Raw genomic sequence first — 19,602 nt, 5'->3', positions numbered from 1 at the left:
TTTTTTTTTTTTGATAGGACAGCTTTTTTTAAGAAAAATATTTTTAAGGAAGCATAATATACATACCAAAAAAAGCACACAGTTCCCAAGTGGATAGTTTGATGATGTCACAAGTGTACAGATCCCCCTAACCAGCCTCCAGACCAAGGAATAAAACATTTCAGGTCTTGGAACTCCTAATCCCTAAGGAACCATTGTTCTGACATCTAATGCCAACCTTGAACTTTTTTTTCTTAATATTTATTTATTATTATTGTTTTGCCCAGGCTGGTCTCAAACTCCTGGCCTCAAGTGATCTCCCACCTCGGCCTCCCAAAGTGCTGGGATTACAGGTGTGAGCCACTGCGCCAGTCGAGTCTGTGAACTTGAAATTTTGTGTACTTGTGTCTGGCCAGTGACTGTCTATGTTGTCCATGCTGGAGTGCAGTGGCTGTTCACAGGCATGATCACAGCTCCCTGGAGCCTTCACCACCCGGCCTCCTTAAGATGATCCTCCTGCCTCAGCCTCCTGAGTAGCTGGGACTACAGGCGCCACCCCTGCACCAGGTCATGTGCTCACTGTTACTGGGCTATCCTTAGGGTGGCTCTGTTTGGGACTTGCCGGTTTTCTATTGGGTTGTGGGTCAGATCTCAGAGTGACCAGTAGGAGCCAAGGGCACTCCCTATAGGCCATGGCAGAACGGTGGCTCCTGGCCCACCCACTTACTGTTTCTTGGTGGCAGGGAGGAAGCCCACCATCTCCATGGCCTGCTTGAGTCTCTCAAAGTCGTGCTTCAGGTCTTCCCCATCTTCAATCTTCAAGTTATGCTGAAAAACAAAGGCGATGGCACCATGGGTGTTTCTGGGCAGGCCAGGTGGTGATTTTGGCTGGAGGTGATGAGGCCAGGCCCAGACTCTGGGAATGAATGGGATCCTTTATGCCACCACCTTGGAGCCTTGAGGCCGAGGCAGGCAGCCTCTGACTTTCCGGCCGTGGCTGGGAACAGAGGTGGTGTTTGTGACTGGGGCTCAGGGCTGTTTACCTGGTTGAGGTAGAAATAATCTTCAGGCTGCTTGAGCTGAAATTCTTGGCGCTCTTCCTCGCTGACACCAAGCAACAAATAATAAAACACGTGGTAGTTCCTGCAGGTCAAAATTAGGAGGAAAAAAGTTGTTTTTGGAGGCCACACAATAGCTACTTTTCAAACCACTACTAATTTGCTTTGGAGACCACACCAGGGAGGAAAAAGCACCTCAAATACGTACACATTTAAAACAATAAGTCAATTCTTATTATGTCCTTAAAAAATCAAACAAATTTCTCAAGTAAATAGATTTCTGAGGGACTGAGGGTGAGTGAGTTTATGTCTCATTTGCCAATCAGGAATTTTTCTTCTAATCTAATCACATTTTGGGCAGACATCTGAGCACATACTGAGGGTAAAAACCTCAGGTTTTTTGGTTTGTTTTGTTGTTGTTTTTTAAGACAGAGTCTTACTCTGTTGCCCAGGGTAGAGAACAGTGGTGTCAGCCTAGCTCACAGCAACCTCAAACTCCTGGGCTCATGTGATCCTCTTGCCTCAGTCTTGCAAGTAGCTGGGACCACAGGTACGCTACTAAGACCGGCTAATTTTTTCTATTTTTATTAGAGACAGGGTCTCACTCTTGCTCAGGCTGGTCTTGAACTCTTGGCCTCAAGCGATCCTCCCGCCTCGGCCTCCCAGAGTGCTACGATTACAGGCATGAGCCACCTCACTCAGCCTCCTTAGAAGCTTTTAGGAGGAGGCACAAACAAGTGGCTTAGGAGGAGGTATGGGCACAAAGCTTGAGGTGACAGGCCTCCTCCTGTGACAGCCTCCACGTCTTCTCCTAAAGTTCCTCAGACATTTGCTTCTCCCCATTGTAGGAACAAACGCAGACACGGTGTGGCATTCAAACATCCTCCTACCTCTCATCCTTCTCCTGAGAGACCAGGCGAGACTTTTCAAGCAGGTATTTTTCGACAACAGCTCTGTCATTAAAAGAAAAAAAAGAAGGAATAAAATGTTTCATTTTAGTATTGTTAAAATTGTTTTAACAATTGAAGAACTGTTTTTTATTTTTTTGAAACAGGGTCTCTGCTCTATCATCCTGGGCTAGAGTACAGGCATCATGATAACCTCACAGCAACCTCAAACTCCTGGGCTCAAACGATCCTCCTGCCTCAGCCTCCTGAGTAGCTGGGACTACAGGCATGCACCACCACGACTGGCTAATTATTTTTTGTAGACACGGGGTCTTGCTATGTTGCCAGGCTGGAGTTGAGTGATCCTCCTGCCTCAGCCTCCCAAAGTGCTGGGATTGCAGGCGTGAGCCACTGTGCCCAGTGCATAGAACTGTGTGTGTACAGTATTTAGTACATGGTACAGTCAGCTACAAATTAATTTCCTTTCGAACAATGTAAATACATGCTGTATAAATGTAATCATCCTAAACGTCATCTCGCCTTTTGACTACACTCTATAAAAATAAGGAACCTGGGCTGGCCACTGTTTCTCCCCAGACCACATTCTGGCTGATGGATAGACACAGAAGCCCGACATGGCATCATGTGAGACCCACCCTTAGGTGGCGGGGACAGGAATGATTGTACCCACTTGATCACAGACAATACAGGAAGGTTGCCCTGGATCCTACCATCTCCTCAGACATTAAATGTTCTCCAATTAAAAAAATATTTTCCCCTGAATATGAACAGCATACATTATCAGGGCACATTTGTCACAACCAAGAAACTGACATCAGCCAGTATGGTGGTACGCCTGTAGTCCCAGCTACTGGGGAGGCTGAGGCAGGAGGATCGCGTGAGCCCAGGAGTTCGAGGCTACAGTGAGCTATGATGATGCCACTGCACTCTGGCTGGGGCGACAGAGTGAGACCTTGTCTCAAAAAAAAAAAAATTCTAAGGTATCCAACTGACTGAACGGACCCCTTCTTGGCCAAGGGGACCCCAGAGAAACCTTAACTACTCTGTTCCCAGCCATGATGAGATGGGAGGTCAGACTGGCCTCATTATACCCTCTCCCTTTTCCGGTTTAGACAAAAGTGGCCAGTATTAATGTTAAGATGGAGATCATAAGACTGGTAAGATGAACTCTTTGTGGCAATTAGATACCAAATTAAAAACAGGACTTAAGGCCATGCCAGACAAGGGCTAAGTCATGCACCCCTACATTTAAAGAATTAACTATGTTCTAATTGTCACAAGGTTTTTCTTTTTGTCTAGCAGCTAAACAAGCAGTGGCCTCAAGATAAGCGATATTAAAACCATTGCAGCTCAGTCACCAACAGATGCCAATTAACTGACTCCCACTCCTTTGTTCCACAAGCCATAACTCCAGCTAGGACCGGACAGGAGACTGATTTTAGTAACTGTTTCCTGATAGGAGACCACCGACTGGTTCCGGCTGGCTGGTTTACAGAGGTGGGCACTGAGTGCCTTCACATTCCTCCTCTACCTTTTGATGTATAGGGCTTAACTGTCACATATTTGAACGCTGAGTCTCCACCCCAAAGTGAACATGGTCACATGGAACATGCATATTTGTTCGATGCGCATGTTAGAACCCCCTTCATAAATATTTATAGCTCCTTCTAGAACCTGGTGAATATCCATATATAGCCAACCCACTCAGCATAAATCCTAGCTCTGTCTTCCCCTCCCTCGAAGTGCCTCTGTTGGAGGTTACGCTTCCTGGTCTGTCAGGACGGCCACAGTGCAGGCTCTAATCCTTTATAAGAAACACAGTCTCCTTTCCAAATTTACAGATCTTATGATTTTTCAGTTGACAGAAGCATGAATCAGCACTTCAATCCTTTTTAGTGGCTGAATAATATTCCACCATGTGGATGGACCACCTTTTGTTCACCCATACAGCTGCTGGTGGACCTTTGGGCTGTTTCCAGGCCTTAGCTATCTTGAATAATCCTGCTGTGGAAATCTGCATACAAGCTTTGTGTAGCTGTAGTTGCCATTTCTTCTGGGCTAATGCCTAGGAGTGGAATTGCTGGGTCATATGGTCATTCTATGTTCAACTTTTTAAGAAACTGCCCAACACTTTTCCAAGGCAGCTGCACTAGTTTACATCAGTGGTGTATGAGGGCTCCAATTTCTCCACATCCTTGCCAGAACTCATTATCTGTCTTTTTGGTTCTAGCCATCCCAGCGGGGGTGAAGTGACAGTGCACTGTCGTTTTGCTTTGCATTTCCCTGATGACTAATGACGTGGAGCACCTTCTCATGTGCTTATCACTAATATCTCTTTGATGAGGTATCTGTTGAAGTCTTTTGCCTGTTTTCTATTTTATTTTATTTTATTTTATTTTTGAGACAGGGTCTTGCTCTGTTCCCCAAGCTTGAGTGCACGCAGCAGCGTGATCATACTTCACTATAGCGTTGAACTCCTGTCTTTTGCCTATTTTGTTATTGGGTTTTTCGTCATACTATTGAGTTGTAAACGTTCTTTATGTATTCTAGACACAAGTTCTTTGCTGGGTCAATGACATGCAGGTCCCTCCTTGGGGTCTGGGCCTTGCTTTTTCATTTCCATCATAGCTCTTTTGAAGAGCAGGAGTCCCTGACACATGGTAAACTTGGTTGTATTCATATAGTCTGGTGTTCTGTCATTTACCGACTGTTTTCTCTGTGCCAAGCAGTTAATGTGTTTCCTCCAAATTAAGTTCTCACAGCCCCCTTCCAGGCATGTGGTGTCACGTGGGACCTTGAGTCTGAGGGAGCTGGAGCAGGGGCCCGGGCATCTCTGCAGCCACACTCCCTCTCAGCACTAACAGTAGTGACGGCGAATGTTTTGTAAGGACCCACTAGGACTAGGTTCTAGATGTCATTCAAAGCATTTCTCAGTGAATCTCCCTACCCACTGGGGTGGCCACAGTGGCTCCCAATGGCCACAGTGGACATGGAGCTAAGGTGTGCGGTCCAAGACCCTATAGGAGGGGTGGCCTAGTGGGCTCCTTCCATGACCCCAGAGGGGCCATGCTCCTGAGGGTTCCCCCATTGCCAGGTGTGTGAGCTGGGCGGGGCCTGCAGACCCACCTTTCCCTGAGCCCTTCCCCGTTATACATGAGACTCAGCTGGTGCCTGAGGGGTGGCAGGGCCTGGGGACAGCATGGGTTCCTCAGTCCAGGGCTTGCTAGACATGGCCGGCCTCTCTCTCCAGGATGGCAGTCATTTGTCTGCAGCCTCGCACGGGGACATAAAACATGCACAGGTGGGTTTCCAGTGGCCCAGCCTGGGTCCTCTTTTCTTTCAAAGTGGGAGAGAAAACATTTTCTTCTATTCCTTCTCCCAGCTAGTAACCATTCAATTTCAGCACCTTTCCTCAGTCTGATTTCCTGGGGAGGCAGGCTGCATCTGGTTCTAGAATCAAACTCAAGTCTGAATCTCAATGTGTGGCCAGTTCCTTGTGATGTGTCTATGTGTAGCGGTAGGGGTAGGACACAATCCCACAATGGCAGGAAAGCAGGCTGGCCACAGGTATTTGGCACTGAGCTGTCATTTGACTGACGACAGCTCCTTCCCTTTCCCAGTCATTTTCCTTTTTTCTTTCTTTTTAAGAGATGGGGTCTTGCTATGTTGCCCAGGCTGGTCTTGAACTCCTGGCCTCAAGCCATCCTCCCACCATAGCTTCCCAAGTAGCTAGGACTGTAGGCATGAGCCACTGTGTCCAACTCCTTCTCAGTTATTTTCAAGGCCTGGGCCTCTAATAAAGGGGGTCTTGCAGGGAGCCAGGGTTCCTCTGGCACCAAGTCTGTGAACACATAGGAAGCTGAAGCCTCACAAATTAGGGAACTGGGGGTAGGCTCGGACTGCTCCTGACCCTTGGCCTCAGTGGGAAACGGCACTAGGAAGTGTCACCTGCCCCAAAGCGGACAAAAGCAGAACTGGGTCTGAGCTTGCTCCTTGCAAGGTGGCCATGGCTGCTCTCAGGACGGGAAGTGTGTCTCACTGCCCGGGCCATGGTCGTGGGTGGAGACGGGACTTCCTTTATGGAATCCAAGGCCACAGGTAGAACTTTCAAAAGCTGGTGTGGGAGATCTAGCTACCAAGGGCCACTGCTCCTGAACTTGACAGGAGCCTGTGGGTGGCGGGGTACGGTGGACCCCTTGGACAAGGGCCAGGCCAGTCCTTGCTGTGTCCTGGATCCAACGGTGGCCCCCAGAAGGTGTGTCCACATCCCAGAATCTGTGAATGTGGCCTTACTTGGAAAAAGAGTCTTTGCAGACGTAATTAAGTATCTTGAAATCATCCTCAGTGATCTAAGTGAGCCTTAAATCCAGGAACAAATATTCTTGTAAGAGAAGGGGAAAGACACACAGAGACCACAGGCCACGTGAAGATGGAGGCAGAGGCTGAAGTGATGCAACCACAAGCCAAGGAGCACCTGGAGCCCCCAGAAGCTGGAAGAGGGAAGGAAGGACCCTCCCCTATAGCCCTGAGAAGAAACCCTCCCTGCTGACACTTTGATTTCAGACTTCTGGCCTCTAAGACCACGAGAGAATAAATTCCTGTTGTTCAAGCAGTACGGTTTGTCGTATTCTCTTACGGCACCCTAGGAAACTGAGACCGTGTGCAGGAGGAGGGAGCAGTGCCCACTGAGGCACAGCCTCTTAGCTTCTTCCCAAGGGAACCCCTGGAGGCCTGGCATGGTGGCTCACGCCTGTAATCCCAGCATTTTGGGAGGCTGAGGTGGGAGGATTGGTTGAGGTCAGAAGTTCGACATCAGCCTGGGCAACATAGCAAGATGCCGTCTCTACAAAAAATTTAAAAGTTAGCTGGGCGTGGTGGTGGCACCTGTAGTGCCAGCTACTCAGGAGGCTGAGGCAGGAGGATCGCTCGGCCCAGGAGTTCCAGGCTACAGTGAGCTGTGATCACAATACTGTACCCCAACCTGGGCGACAGAGTGAGACCCTGTCTCAAAACTAACTAACTAACTAACTAACTAACTAACTAACTAACTAGATAGATAGAACTGTAGAAACAGTGTCTGTGTCTATACTGCCCAACAAGATACTCTGGGTACCTCCTGCAGGTCAAAATCTTTGCAATGTGGCAGATACAATCAAGCAAAATGTGGACTTGTGGGAGAAAAAAAATAAAAATTAAGTAAGGGATGGAGACACTTGTGCACTATTGCTGGGAACATAAAACAATGTGGCTGCTGTGGAACACAGTGTGGCGACTCCTCAGAACAATCACACTTAGAATTGCCATGTGGTCCTGCAAGCTCACTTCTGGGTATATTCTTTGAGGTCAAAGAATTAAAGCAGGATCTTGAAGAGTTATTTGTATACCCATGTTCACAGCGGCCTTATTCACGACACCCAAAAGCGGGAAACAGCCCAGGCATCGGGCAGTGGATGAGTGGATAAACAAAATGAGGTAGAACCACACGACGGAATATTACTCAGGCTTATAAAGGAAGTGAATTCTGCCACATGCTACAACACAGATGAAGCTTGAGGACATTCTGCTGAGTGAACTAAGCCAGACACAAAGGAACAAATACTGCACGATCCCACTTATATGAGCCAGTTAGAGTCTGCAGTGGGGGGAGGACTGTCATGAGTAGCCAGGCCCCAGACCCCGCCGGATGCCATCTACGCACTCATCCACCCACCCATCAATGGATCCACTGATCAACACACCCATCTACTTACGAATCAATCCATCCACCTGTCCACCAAACCCACAAATCTACCCATTTGTCCTTCTACCTACTAATGAATCTATCCATTTGGCAATGAATCCATCTACCCATGAATCCATTCATCTACCCACAAATCTACCCATTTATTCATCCACCTACCCATGAATCTACCCATCCACCAATGAAATCCATCTATTCATCCACCTACTCACTCGTCCACGAATGCGTCCACCCTGCGGTATTTCTGTGGACACCCGCCTCACTCTGCTACCCAGTGTCACATTTCCTTCTGGTTACAGAGGTGCATGCTCTGCCAGTGCCAGAGTTCACACTCATTCTGCCTGTGACACCCCCAGACCTACCAAATTAGAAACCTTGTCAAGACCAGGAAATAGACTGGGCTGTCCTTGCTTATCCTTGCTAAACCCACCACACTAGTGCCCGCAGCTGGTTGTACTTATTCCAGCAGTGCCACCGACCCTCCCTCCCACCCACATTTCTGACCTCGACCCCAGGTTCAGACCTTCACCTCAAAGACTTACAGTCACACTCACTGTCCTGCATGATGCTCAGATGTCTGCATGGCCATGATTTCTGCACCTCGCTCCCCACGTGTGTGTCAGGAAGTAACAGCATAGGGGTGAGGGGAAGCTCCCACCCACGGGACCCGTAGGATGTCAACTCACCCTCTCACGATGCCGCTCTCCAGGTAGTTGACCTGGATGAATTTCCCAAATCGGCTGGAGTTGTTGTTGTGGGCTGTCTTGGCGTTTCCGAAAGCCTGCCAGGAAAACAAAAACAGGTTTTCAGATCATCAGGATGGAATTTCCACAGGCCTCAACCTGGAGCCTCCAGGCTCTTAAAAAAAAAGTAAAGTACCCCAGCTGCATACCTCTGTATTTTCCAGTCACTCAGAAGCCCAGATAAAAACTGGAAAATACAGAAATGTGCAGCCGAGGTACACGTCAATATTTCACTTTTTTTGGAGACAGGGTCTCTGCCTGTCTGTCGCTCTGGGTGGAGTGCAGTGGCACAATCACAGCTCACTGTAGCCTCGAACTCCTATGCTTGAGTGATCCTCCTGCCTCAGCCTCCTGAGTGGCTGGGACTACAGGGTGTGCCCCCACGCCTACTGTTTTAAATGTTTTTGTAGAGATGGGGTGTCACTGTTGCCCAGGCTACTCTCGAATTCCTGGCCTCAAGTGATCCTGCCGCCTCAGCCTCCCAAAGTGCTAGGATTACAGGCGTGAGCCGCCATGCCAAGCTGATTTTACTCTCTCTCTCTGTGCCTGGAGTTGTGTGAAATGCTCACGTTGTAAGTCTTTGACATTAAAAATGCCAATCGCCCAAATTCTTTTTCAGTTATAATCGTTCATCCCATACAGCAAACCACAGCCCGTGACCCAAATCAGTCTACTGCCTGTTTTTATACTACCTGCAAGCCAAGTATGGTTTTTACATTTGGAAATTGTTAAAAAACAACAACAAAACCTAAGAAAGAATATTTCCTGACACGTAAAAATCCTATTCACGGGTTGCATCCACAAATGAAGTTTTATCTGCACACACCAGTCCTGTCCACCTGTGCTGCAACGGAGACTGTCTGGTCTGTACAGATGGAAATACCGGCTGGGTGGCCCTTCTGGGAAGACTCTGGAGCCCCTGGGCTGATCTGAACGCTGGGCTCTCTCCTGGGCACCAGGCAGGTGCGAGGGAGCCGATGGAGGCAAGGGTCATGTCAGAGAAGCCCTACAGTTGACAGAAAGACAAGTGGGTTCACAGAGCAATTTATTTTAATTTAGGTAAAACTAACACAACATATAGTTCACCATGTTAAAGCAGACAGTTCAGTGGCACTTAGCACATTCACAATGCTGTGCAACCACCACCTCTGTCTAGTTCCAGAATGTTTTTATCCCCCTAAAAGGAGACCCTGTCCCCTTTGGCAGTCACTCCCCACTCCCCTGCCCCAGCCCCTGGCAGCCACCGATCTGCTTCCTGCCTGTAGATTTGCCTGTTCTGGACACTTCACACAAATGGAGTCACACATCACGTGGCCTTTTGTGTCTGGCTTCTCTTGCTCAGCATTGTGTTTTCTAGGCTCATCCACATTGTAGCAGGTGTCGGAGCTTCATGCCTTTGTCACGAGGCCATTTTTCCACCCTGTACGGAGAAGTCCTTACATACAGGGAAGTGTGCACAGTGCATGGAGCTTGCAGCTCGCTGGGGTCCCCTGAGGGGCCTCCCGTGTAACCACCACCTATATGAAGACAGAGGACACCCTCTCCCTGCTCAGTTCCTGGGCTGCCCCCTTCCCAGGAAGGACCCACTGCCCCAGACGGGTTAAGATGGAGTCTTGGGGGAACTTGGGGCAGGGGAGGTGCTGTGGGCAGCATGAATGAGCTGGGAGTGGGGGGCTCCCTGCTTCTGGGAGAGAAAAGATGAGGTTAAGGCTGGCAGTGTGGAGGCCACGGGGCCTGACAGATGAGGGGAAAGGAGGAAGAGCTGGTCCTGGGGCTGGTGTTCCACTGTCCAAGCGCTTGTGGCCCCAGGGACTAGGGAAGGAGTGACATGGCTGGCATGGAGGTGGAAGGGACACGCCCCAGAGACATATAAAGGGAAGTTTGGCAGCAGGAGTGTACCTGTTCGAGAGGCCGAGTTGTCCAGGGAGACTGGAAGAAAGCAAGGCCAGTGGGAAGGAGGTGGCCAGGCCACTGTCAAGGCCCCGTTTCAGTGGCGGGGGCTGGGGGGAGGCCGACAAACACACAGTGGTGTCAGACACCAGGATACACACTGACACTGACAGCAGACGGGATTTTCTCAAAGGTCTTGCTCCGCAGTGGGATAGATACTGGTTGTTACAGACTTCATGTCTGTGTCCCCCTAAATGTCATATGTTGAATCCTCACCCTAACGATGACAGGGTCCGGATGAGGTACCTTTGGGAGGTGATGAGGTCATGAGAGTGGAGCCCTTGTGAATGATTAGTACCTTTATTATTATTGTTATTACTATTTTGAGACAGGGTCTTGCTCTGTCGCCCAGGCTGGAGTGCAGTGGCGTTAGCCTAGCTCACTGCAGCCTCCAACTCCCGAGCTGAAATGATCTTTCTGCCTCAGCCTCCAGAGTAGCTGGGACTATGGGCTCATGCCACAATGCCCAGCTCATTTTTCTATTTTTAGTAGAGATGGGGTCTCGCTGTTGCTCAGGCTGGCCTCAAACTCCTGGCCTCAGGCAATCTTCCTGCCTTGGCCTCAGAAGGTACTGGGATTACAGGCATCAGCTGCTGTGTCTGTCCCAGTGCCCTTATGAAACGGACCCCAGAGAGCTCCCTCCCTCCTGCTACCATGTGAGGACACGGAATAAAACGTCATCTACATACAAGGAAGTGGGCCCCTGCAGGACTCCAAATCTGCCAGTGCCTTGATCTTGGACTTCCTACCCTTCAGAACTGTGAGAAATACATTCCTGTTGTTTCAGCCACCCAGTTTATGTGCTACAGTTATGTGCCACAAAAAGTTTCAGTCAAGTACGGACTGCAATATATAACGGGTGGTCCCTATAATACCGGGCTGGGGTTGGTGTCTCACGTCTACAATCCCAGCACTTTGGGAGGCTGAGGTGGGAGGATTGATTGAGCCCAGGAGTTTGAGACCAGCCTGGGCAACACGAGACTGCCGTCTCTACAAAAAATAAGAAAATTAGCTGGGTGTGGTGGCACCTGTAGTCCCAGCTACTCAGGAGGCCAAGGCAGGAGGATTTGTCAAGCCCAGGAGTTCAAGGCTGCAGGCAGCTGTGATCGCACCCGTGCACTCCAGCCTGGGCGACAGTACCAGGTATGATTAGTACCTTTATTATTATTGTTAATAATGGAGACCCCGTCTCTTAAAAAAACAAAAAATAAAAAAAGATCACAATACCATATTTTTACCATACCTTTTCTATGTTGAGACACACAAATAGTTAGCACTCAGCACCGTGTTACAATTGCATTGAGGACGGCAGCCTGCTACATGGGTGCGCAGCCCAGGAGCAGCAGGCTGCACCGCACAGCCTGGTGTGCAGGAGGCCCCGCCGTGCAGGCTCGTGTAAGTGTGCTCTGCGATGTTTACCTGACGACAAAATCACTTGACGATGCATTTCTCAGAACATATCCCTGCCACTAAGTGACCAGTAACTGTATTTCACTATGGCAGCCCGAGTGGATTAAGATGGGAAGCTTTTGTGTGGCAGCCTAAAGGGGGAAGCCCCGTAAAAAAGCATCTGATTGTGGAAGGCCCAGATCCTTCCTTGGAGAATGGCTCTGTTCAGAGGCATGAGGCCTCAGGCAGAGCTTGAAGCCCGATGGTGGGTGTGCTTGGACTCATGTGTGGGTCACGCTCCTCAAGGCATCGGCTACTTAGGTCATGGGACAAGTGAATGGAAGGGGTTTGAGTCACACTTGGGCCAGGTCAGTAAGTAGGAAAGTGGTAAAGAGGGGCCCAGAAGGTGACCCGGCCCCTTACAGGGAAAGGGGAGTCTGTTCAGGGTCGGGCAGCAGCTGGGTGCTTGGTGATGCATCTCCACAGGGGCTTGTTGACCTGCTGAGTTTTTTCTTATTTTTTTGAGACAGGGTCTCGCTCTGTTGCCCAGGCTGGAGTGAAGTAGCACGATCATAGCTCTCTGCAGCCTCGAACTCCTGAGCTCAAGCAATCCTTCCACCTCAGCCTCCAAAAGTGCTGGGACTACAGATATGAGCCACTGTACCTGGCCCTGACCTGCTGATTAAACCTGGGGGCTGGTCGGCCACTGAGAACCACCAGGGACTGGTCCTTGGCTGGTGGCCAGTGGCTGGGTGACGGCCACACCCTGCTTGGTGACATCTGCTCTCCTGAGTGTCTACAGGACTTTTATGGCTGAGCCTCTCTGTGTTATGGGGGTGTCCTGTGCACTGCAGCATATGCTGAGCAGCATCCCTAGCTTCTACCCACCAGATGCCAGTAGCATCTGGGATAACCAAAAAGTGTCCCCAGAGATCGCCAAATCGCCCTGGTTGGGAGGCACTGATGCATACAGATGGAAGCCAGAGGGTTGCAGGACAGGGTGGTGTGAGGCTTACTGGGCCCTTCACTGCTTTATGAGGGCTCCCCTGTGCACTGCCCTCTAGATGCTGAGGAATCCTTTGGTAAAGAGAGCTGTCTCTTTACCAAAGTATACCCACAGAATTGGTGTTTTTCTTTGAAGTAAAACCTATGAACTCTCAAGACGCTGTCCCCTCCTCTCCTTGCACGTTTAGGAGACCCTGCAGGGCCGTGGTTGGGAGCTCCCGCAGAAAATGAGCCTCAGCCTAGGTCCTGGCATGCTCCGCCCTGCTCCATGCTCCACACGACACAGTGCACTGCCTGGCCCTGCCTGTGTAGCCCCACCGCCAGGCTTGCGCTCTCCATCAGCCTCAACTCAGAGAGGCTGGGAAGCAAACCTAAAATAAACTCCCAGGAAGGGGCATGTGAAGTCCTCCCTGCCTGTCCTAATTATGAGCAGATGGTGAAAGGATGCCTGTCCTGGGGTAGGGCTCCCTGACGGTGGCACTGGGGTGCCTGCAGTGGGAAACAACAGGCTTCTCTCTGAGCCAGGGTCCCTACAGGGCCCCGGTCCAGAGCCTGCCCCAGAAATGGACATTCACACCCCAAAGAGCCACAGAACTTTTTTTAAGACAGGGTCTCACTCTGTCGCCCAGGCTGGAGTGCAGTGGCATCATCATAGCTCACTACCACCTCAAACTCCTGGGCTCAAGAGATCCCCCTGCCTCAGCCTCCTGAGTAGCTGGGACTACAGACGCCACCACACCCAGCTGATTTTTCTATTTTTTATAGAGACGGGGTCTTGTTCTTACTCAGGCTGGTCTCAAACTCCTGGCCTCAAGTGATCCTCCTGCCTCTCAGAGTGCTGGGGTAACAGGCGTGAGCCATTGCACCCCACCTAGCACTCACTTTTAAACTCAGGAAACAAGTCTCTAGGGACTTCTAACATGACAGTCAGGACTGGTGTCCTAGGGACATACAAAAGGTAATGTCTTTGGGATGTGAGGGGCCCTGGTGCCTTTGGAGGTGTCCTTCCCATCACTGTGCTGCCTGAGGGCTGGCTTTCTGGTTCTGCGATTACCGGTGCACCAATTACCCATGCACGGAGGCTGCTCCCAGGCCCAGTGTGACCTCACATGTCTGGTATGTGGTCTCGGCACACTGAGACTTTTCAAAGCTCATCTAAAAATATCCGGTTGGTGCTATTATACATCTGAGGAGGAAATGCTGGCCTGGCGCTCCCAGCAAGGGTGCTATTGTGTTCCTGCTTGGCTGGGCTGCCCGGGGGCTCTCATGGTCTCCAAGCACAAGGGTGGCTGGTGTGTCTTGGGGATCACGTGGGGTCCGGGGTGGACAGGAGAGAGGAAGCGGGACCCGGGTGTCAGCAACCATGCGACATAATCTGGTACAGGGATGGGAAAGGCCATGGGCTGATGCCAGCATCCCCTCAGGCCAGAAAACTCACAGCACTGGCAAAACTCCGAATGTAAGAAAGGCCTTTGCTTTCTCAGAAACACTTTTTTCATTTTTATAATATAAAAAACATGTTTGTAATATAAGTTGTCCACTTTGGGAAAAAACCCCATAATCTCATTAGATCCAGCAATCCCACTTCTGGGTATACATCCAAAGGAAATGGGCTCAGTATGTTGAAGAGATGTCTGCACTCTCACATTCACTGCAGCGCAGCTCACAACAGCCAAGACAGGGAACCCGCCTAAGTGTCCATCAGCGAATGAATGGATAAAGAAAACACGGTATGTGTAAACAATGGCACACTATTCGGCCTTACAAAAGCAGATCTTGTCATTTGCAACAACATGGATGAACCTGGAGGAGGACACTACATTAAGTGAAATAAGCCAGTCGCAGAAAAACAAATACTGTATGATTTCACTTATGTATAGAAACTAAAAAAGCTGGCCAGATGCAGGGGCTCATGCCCGTAATCCTAGCACTTTGCAAGCCTGAGGCAAGAGGATTGCTTGAGGTCAGGAGACTAACCTGAGCAAGAGTGAAACCCGTTTTTAAGAAAAACCAGAACAATTAGCCAGGAGTGGTTGACATGTGCCTGTAGTCCCACCTACTCGGGAGGCTGAGGCAGGAGGATCGCTTGAGCCCAGGAGTTTGAGGTTGTAGTGAGGCATCACAACACCACTGCACTCTAGCCAGGGCAACAGAGTGAGACCTTGTCTCAAAAAAAAAAAAAAAAAAAAACCCACAAAAAAACACAAAAAATCCCCCCCAAAAATTAAAAAGCAGAACTCACAGAAGTATAATAGTGGTTAGGATATCAAAATCCAGTTAGACAAGACAAAAAAATTCAAGAGATCTATTGTATAACATGGTAACTATAGTTAATAACAATATTTTGTATTTTGAAAATCGCCAAGAGAGATTTTAAGTGTTGTCACCACAAAAAAATAAGCATGGGAGGTAATGTATACGTTAATTAGTTCCATTGACATACCCTACAATATATGCGTATTTCAAAACATCATGTTATACATGATGAATATACATTTTTGTCAATTAAACATGAAATAAAAATTTAAAAAATATAATCTCACTAAAAGTTCATACCACAGAAGAAAAAAGAACCCATAAAGTGATCACCCATAATTCAACCCCCTCAGTGCCCCCCATGGTTTCTAGGTAAAACTAATGAAGAAGCAGTCTGGCCCCTACCTCTAATAGGAGTGGACCAGACCTGGGGCACAGAGGGGCTTCTGTGTGCCCGCCAGGGATGCTGAGAGCCAGAGACGTGTGACCAAATGTCTTTGTTGTTGAGGTTCTTCATCTGGGTGGTTGAAAAAGGTTTCTTAATTGGAGTGTTAGACAAAGAATTAGCGGAAGCATGGTAAGGAAGACTATTTTTAATTTTTTTTTTAAGAGATGGGGTCTTGCTTTGTTGCCCAGGCTGAAGTACAGTGGTGCGATCAAGCTCACTGCAGCCTTGAACTCCTGGGCTCAAGGAATCCTCCTGCCTTGGCCTCCTGAGTAGCTGGGACTACAAGAACATGCTATCATGCCTGGCTAATTTTTAAATTTTTTTTTCTAGAGACAGGGTCTCACTATATTGCCCATGCTGGTCCTGAACTCCTTGGCTTCAAGTGATCCTCCCTCCTTGGCCTCCCAAAGTACTGGGATTACAGGCGTGAACTACCATGCTCAGTTAATTTTTTTTTTTTTTTTTTGTAGAGATGGGGTCTTGTTATGTTTCCCAGGTTGGTCTCAAACTCCAAAGTGCTGGGATTACAGGAATGAACCACTGCAGCAGGCCAGAAAGACTTTATTCAGGGCCATCTCGATAGGTATGGGGACCACTGCAACAGGGTCCCACAGTAGGGGAGAGATTAGGCTCAACTCTGAATATAGCATGGACAAGTGGAGATTTATAGCCAACGCTTAAGCAAGCTGGGGGGTCGGTGGATGGAAAATTAATAAGAGGAGACATCAGGGATGAGGGGGATTCCGGCTCAACCGACCTAATAGGATTCTAGCAGAGAAGGCAGGCCAGGGTGCTCAGACAACCCCTAGGTACAGCAGAGGAACTGGAGCCTGATCAGATCTCCAGGGTGGGGGTAGAGGTTTTTGCCAAACTACCTTAGCAGAGTCTTCACTAAGACTGGATTTTACAAGGAAGTGCACAGATGGGCATGGGAGGTCCAGGAGCCTGATTAAAAGTTTGGTTAAGCAAAGAATCTTTGTTAGGAGACGGCTGGGGTTGAACGTCCTATGTAGGCAAAAATTCTTGAAGATACATTTTCTTTTCGTTTCTTTCTTTCTTTCTTTCTTTCTTTTTTTTTTTTTTGAGACAGGGTCTTGCTCTGTTGCTTGGGCTGGAGTGCAGTCTCGTCATCATAGCTCACTGTAGTCTCAAACTCCTGGGCTCAAGCGATCCTCCTGCCTCAGCCTCCTGAGTAGCTGGGACTACAGGTGCGCACCATGAGGTCCAGCTAATTTTTCTACTTTTTCAAGAGACGGGGTCTTGCTCTTGCCCAGGCTGGTCTCGAACTCCTGGCCTCAAGCGATCTTCCTGCCTCAGCCTCCCAAAGGGCTGGGATCACAGGCATGAGGCACAGTACCCGGCCTAGAAGATACATTTTCTATTGAAAAGGATGGCTCTTCTCTGGGTTGTAATGCACGGTAACATGTGACAATGACAACATCACGTCATGTCTTGTGGGATTTGAGATGTTCTCTTTAACTCTCATGCCTCTGAGAGGCAAACTTGCCATGCCCATTTCAGACGAGGAAACTGAGGCACTGAGAGGTCAGCTGACCTTTTGGACCACCCTGAAGTCTGAGAGCAGGTAGTCGATGGAGCCATGCGTCACCACGACCTGCCCGCCCCGATAGGCTCTCAGGCTGTGTACAGGCCCCTCACGGGCCACGCCAGCTGCACGGGCTCCTTCTCAGATGTGTTCTCAGCGTCTGCAGCCGCACCTGCCCAGGGGGAAGGGCAGGGACTGCTCACCCAGACACAAGGAACCAGGCAGGCACCTTCCTGAGCCCCCGTTGAATTCAAACCTGGCCTCTCAGACATCCCAGGAGAAAACTGACCGGGGCTCGAGATGGATTTTGTTCAGCAAATAGCACTTTGCTTTCAGATTTCAAAATCCTCAGCTGGAACAAGCTCACAGAGGGAAACGTACTCACCTGCCTCCTATGTGGACAGGTGAGCCCTGCAAAGAAGCCCCTCTCCCTGCCCGTAGCCTCACTACACAAGGCTCAAGCAGGGATAACATCATTACTCCCAGACTGACCTGTGGCCATCCTTTCTAGGAGGAAAGTTCTAGAAAGTTGCAGGACGTTCCAGTGGCTTTGTCTTGGTTGTCCATTATGGTCATTAAGTGGTGTCGGGAAGGGTGTAGTGTTGACCTCTGTTTTTCTGATCTTCTACTCTCGGGGACCTCGGTTCCTCTGTGCTCGAGGTGCTTTTGCACATGAGACCTCATTCAATCAATCAAATGATGACAATTTATCCATCCGTTGTACACCAGGCACCCTGGTAGCCTAAAAGTGCCTCCCCTCTGGTGGGGTCTGTTGGGAACACCTGGCATGTCTACTGCAGCCACTGCTCAGGTGTCACCACCTCCAGGAGCCTCCCTGGACCCACCGGGCAGGGGACTTATTGCTGTTTGTTCCTCCCTCTGTGACACCTTTTCTGGGGGAAGCCTCTGCCCTTGCTCAGACCATGAGCCAAGCAGGACTTCGGATCTCCCACGCCTGGTCAAGGCCAGGCCCTGAGATGAAGGAATGACAGGTATCACCGAGAAAGGCTCCTGTTGGTGAAAGAACATCTGCAAATACTAGGCCACAACAGAGCCCAAAGGCAAGGGACAGAAAGAAGGAGATTGTGCCCCACTGCCCAATCTGCAGGAGGTCTCACCTTCTAGCCAGGGTGGTGTGGAGACCACCACATGATGCTGGAGAGGGGCTGGCAGCCAACAGCAGGGTGGTAGTCCCACTGCTGGGAACCCATATATTTCTGTTCCAGGTGTTCCTCAAGTTTCTGGTGGAATTTTCTATCTGAAATAGCAGCTGGCCCGAGGCCACCCAGCAGGTGATGCCCGTTTGGGGACAGTGATGCCAGGCACAGATGAGAGCTGCACCACGAGTACAGGGTGGATTGAGCCAGCAGGAGGCCTAGTTCTAATGCTGTGCTGGGCCCTACTGCACACAGGGCCCTACTGCACACTGTAGGCAGTGCCATATCCCTGGCAACCCGAGGTCTGTTGAGCAAACAGCGTGGGGTGTCCACTTGGAGCTGGGGCTTTGCTTCATGGAAATGCCATGGAAACAGACCCCTGGGTCTTCATGGGGTCGTAGGCTATTTCTGCCAAAGAGCCAGGGAGCCGCTTGTGGGATTCAGTGGGTCCCGGTGGGCTGGGGCCCAAGGCTACCATGTGGGTTGGCTCTGACAATTTTGGCAAATTAGTTCATGGCTGTGGGATTTCAGATTCTTCTCCTGTAAGATGAGGTTACAGAAAAACCCCTGTCTTCCCAGGTTGTGCGAGAATTAAATGAGATTGTGTGAACCAGGGGCTGGCAAACTTGTTCTGCGAAGGGCCAGGTGATGGGTATTTTTGCCTCTGTCTGTCCTGACTGCTCAACTCTGCTGCAGAAGAGTGAAAGCAGGTGTGGTAGCACGAAGACACCCTCCTGAAGCCTGGGGATGGGCTTGGGCACCAACCGATACCAGAGCCAGCAAATCACGGCCAGCCACCTGTTTCTGTGTGGCCTATGAGCTAAGAATGCTTTTGCATTTTTTTTTTTTTCTTGAGACAGAGTCTCGCTGTGTTGCCCAGGCTAGAGTGAGTGCCATGGCGTCAGCCTAGCTCACAGCAACCTCAAACTCCTGGGCTTAAGCGATTCTACTGCCTCAGCCTCCCCAGCAGCTGGGACTACAGGCATGCACCACCATGCCCGGCTAATTTTTTCTACATATATATTTTAGTTGGCCAGATAATTTCTATTTTTAGTAGAGACGGGGTCTCGCTCTTGCTGAGGCTGGTCTCTAACTCCTGACCTCGAGCAATCCACCCACCTCAGCCTCCCAGAGTGCTAGGATTATAGGCGTGAGCCACCGTGCCCACCCTGCATTTTTTAAATACTTGGTGGTGGTGGCAGAGGGAGAGAAGTTAAAAGAAGAATATCTCTGGACATGTGAAATTGACAAGAAATTCAACTTTCCGTGCCATCAAATCAAGTCTTCTCAGTGCCCTGCAGCTGCTTTTGAGCTACAACACATGTAACATTGTGATAGAAGTCGTATGGCCCAGCTGCGCTGAAAATACAGACTCTGGTCATTAGTTTTCTTCTTTTTTTAGACAGGGTCTCCTTCTGTCAAC

At 49.6% G+C, this 19,602-nt stretch overlaps 1 protein-coding gene across 12 annotated transcripts in view; it reads right to left on the bottom strand.

Moving 5' to 3' along the window:
* The window catches only part of MYO9B (myosin IXB), a 99,178-nt gene that overhangs the window by 40,512 nt on the left and 39,064 nt on the right, over positions 1-19,602 (bottom strand). For all 12 annotated transcript variants that reach the window (XM_045552761.1, XM_045552770.1, XM_045552751.1 and 9 more), the window contains exons 3-6: positions 8,372-8,466; positions 1,928-1,990; positions 1,023-1,122; positions 707-807 (exon numbers count right to left, since the gene is read on the bottom strand). In XM_045552761.1, the coding sequence (XP_045408717.1) occupies positions 707-807; positions 1,023-1,122; positions 1,928-1,990; positions 8,372-8,466 (359 nt within the window). The remainder of the gene's footprint in view (positions 1-706; positions 808-1,022; positions 1,123-1,927; positions 1,991-8,371; positions 8,467-19,602) is intronic.

This window comes from Lemur catta, chromosome 1, assembly GCF_020740605.2.
Source record: "Lemur catta isolate mLemCat1 chromosome 1, mLemCat1.pri, whole genome shotgun sequence".
NCBI classification, from domain to species: Eukaryota; Metazoa; Chordata; class Mammalia; order Primates; family Lemuridae; genus Lemur; species Lemur catta.
The sequence above is the reverse complement of the archived record's forward strand: the minus strand, read 5'-3'. Positions and strand labels throughout refer to the sequence as shown.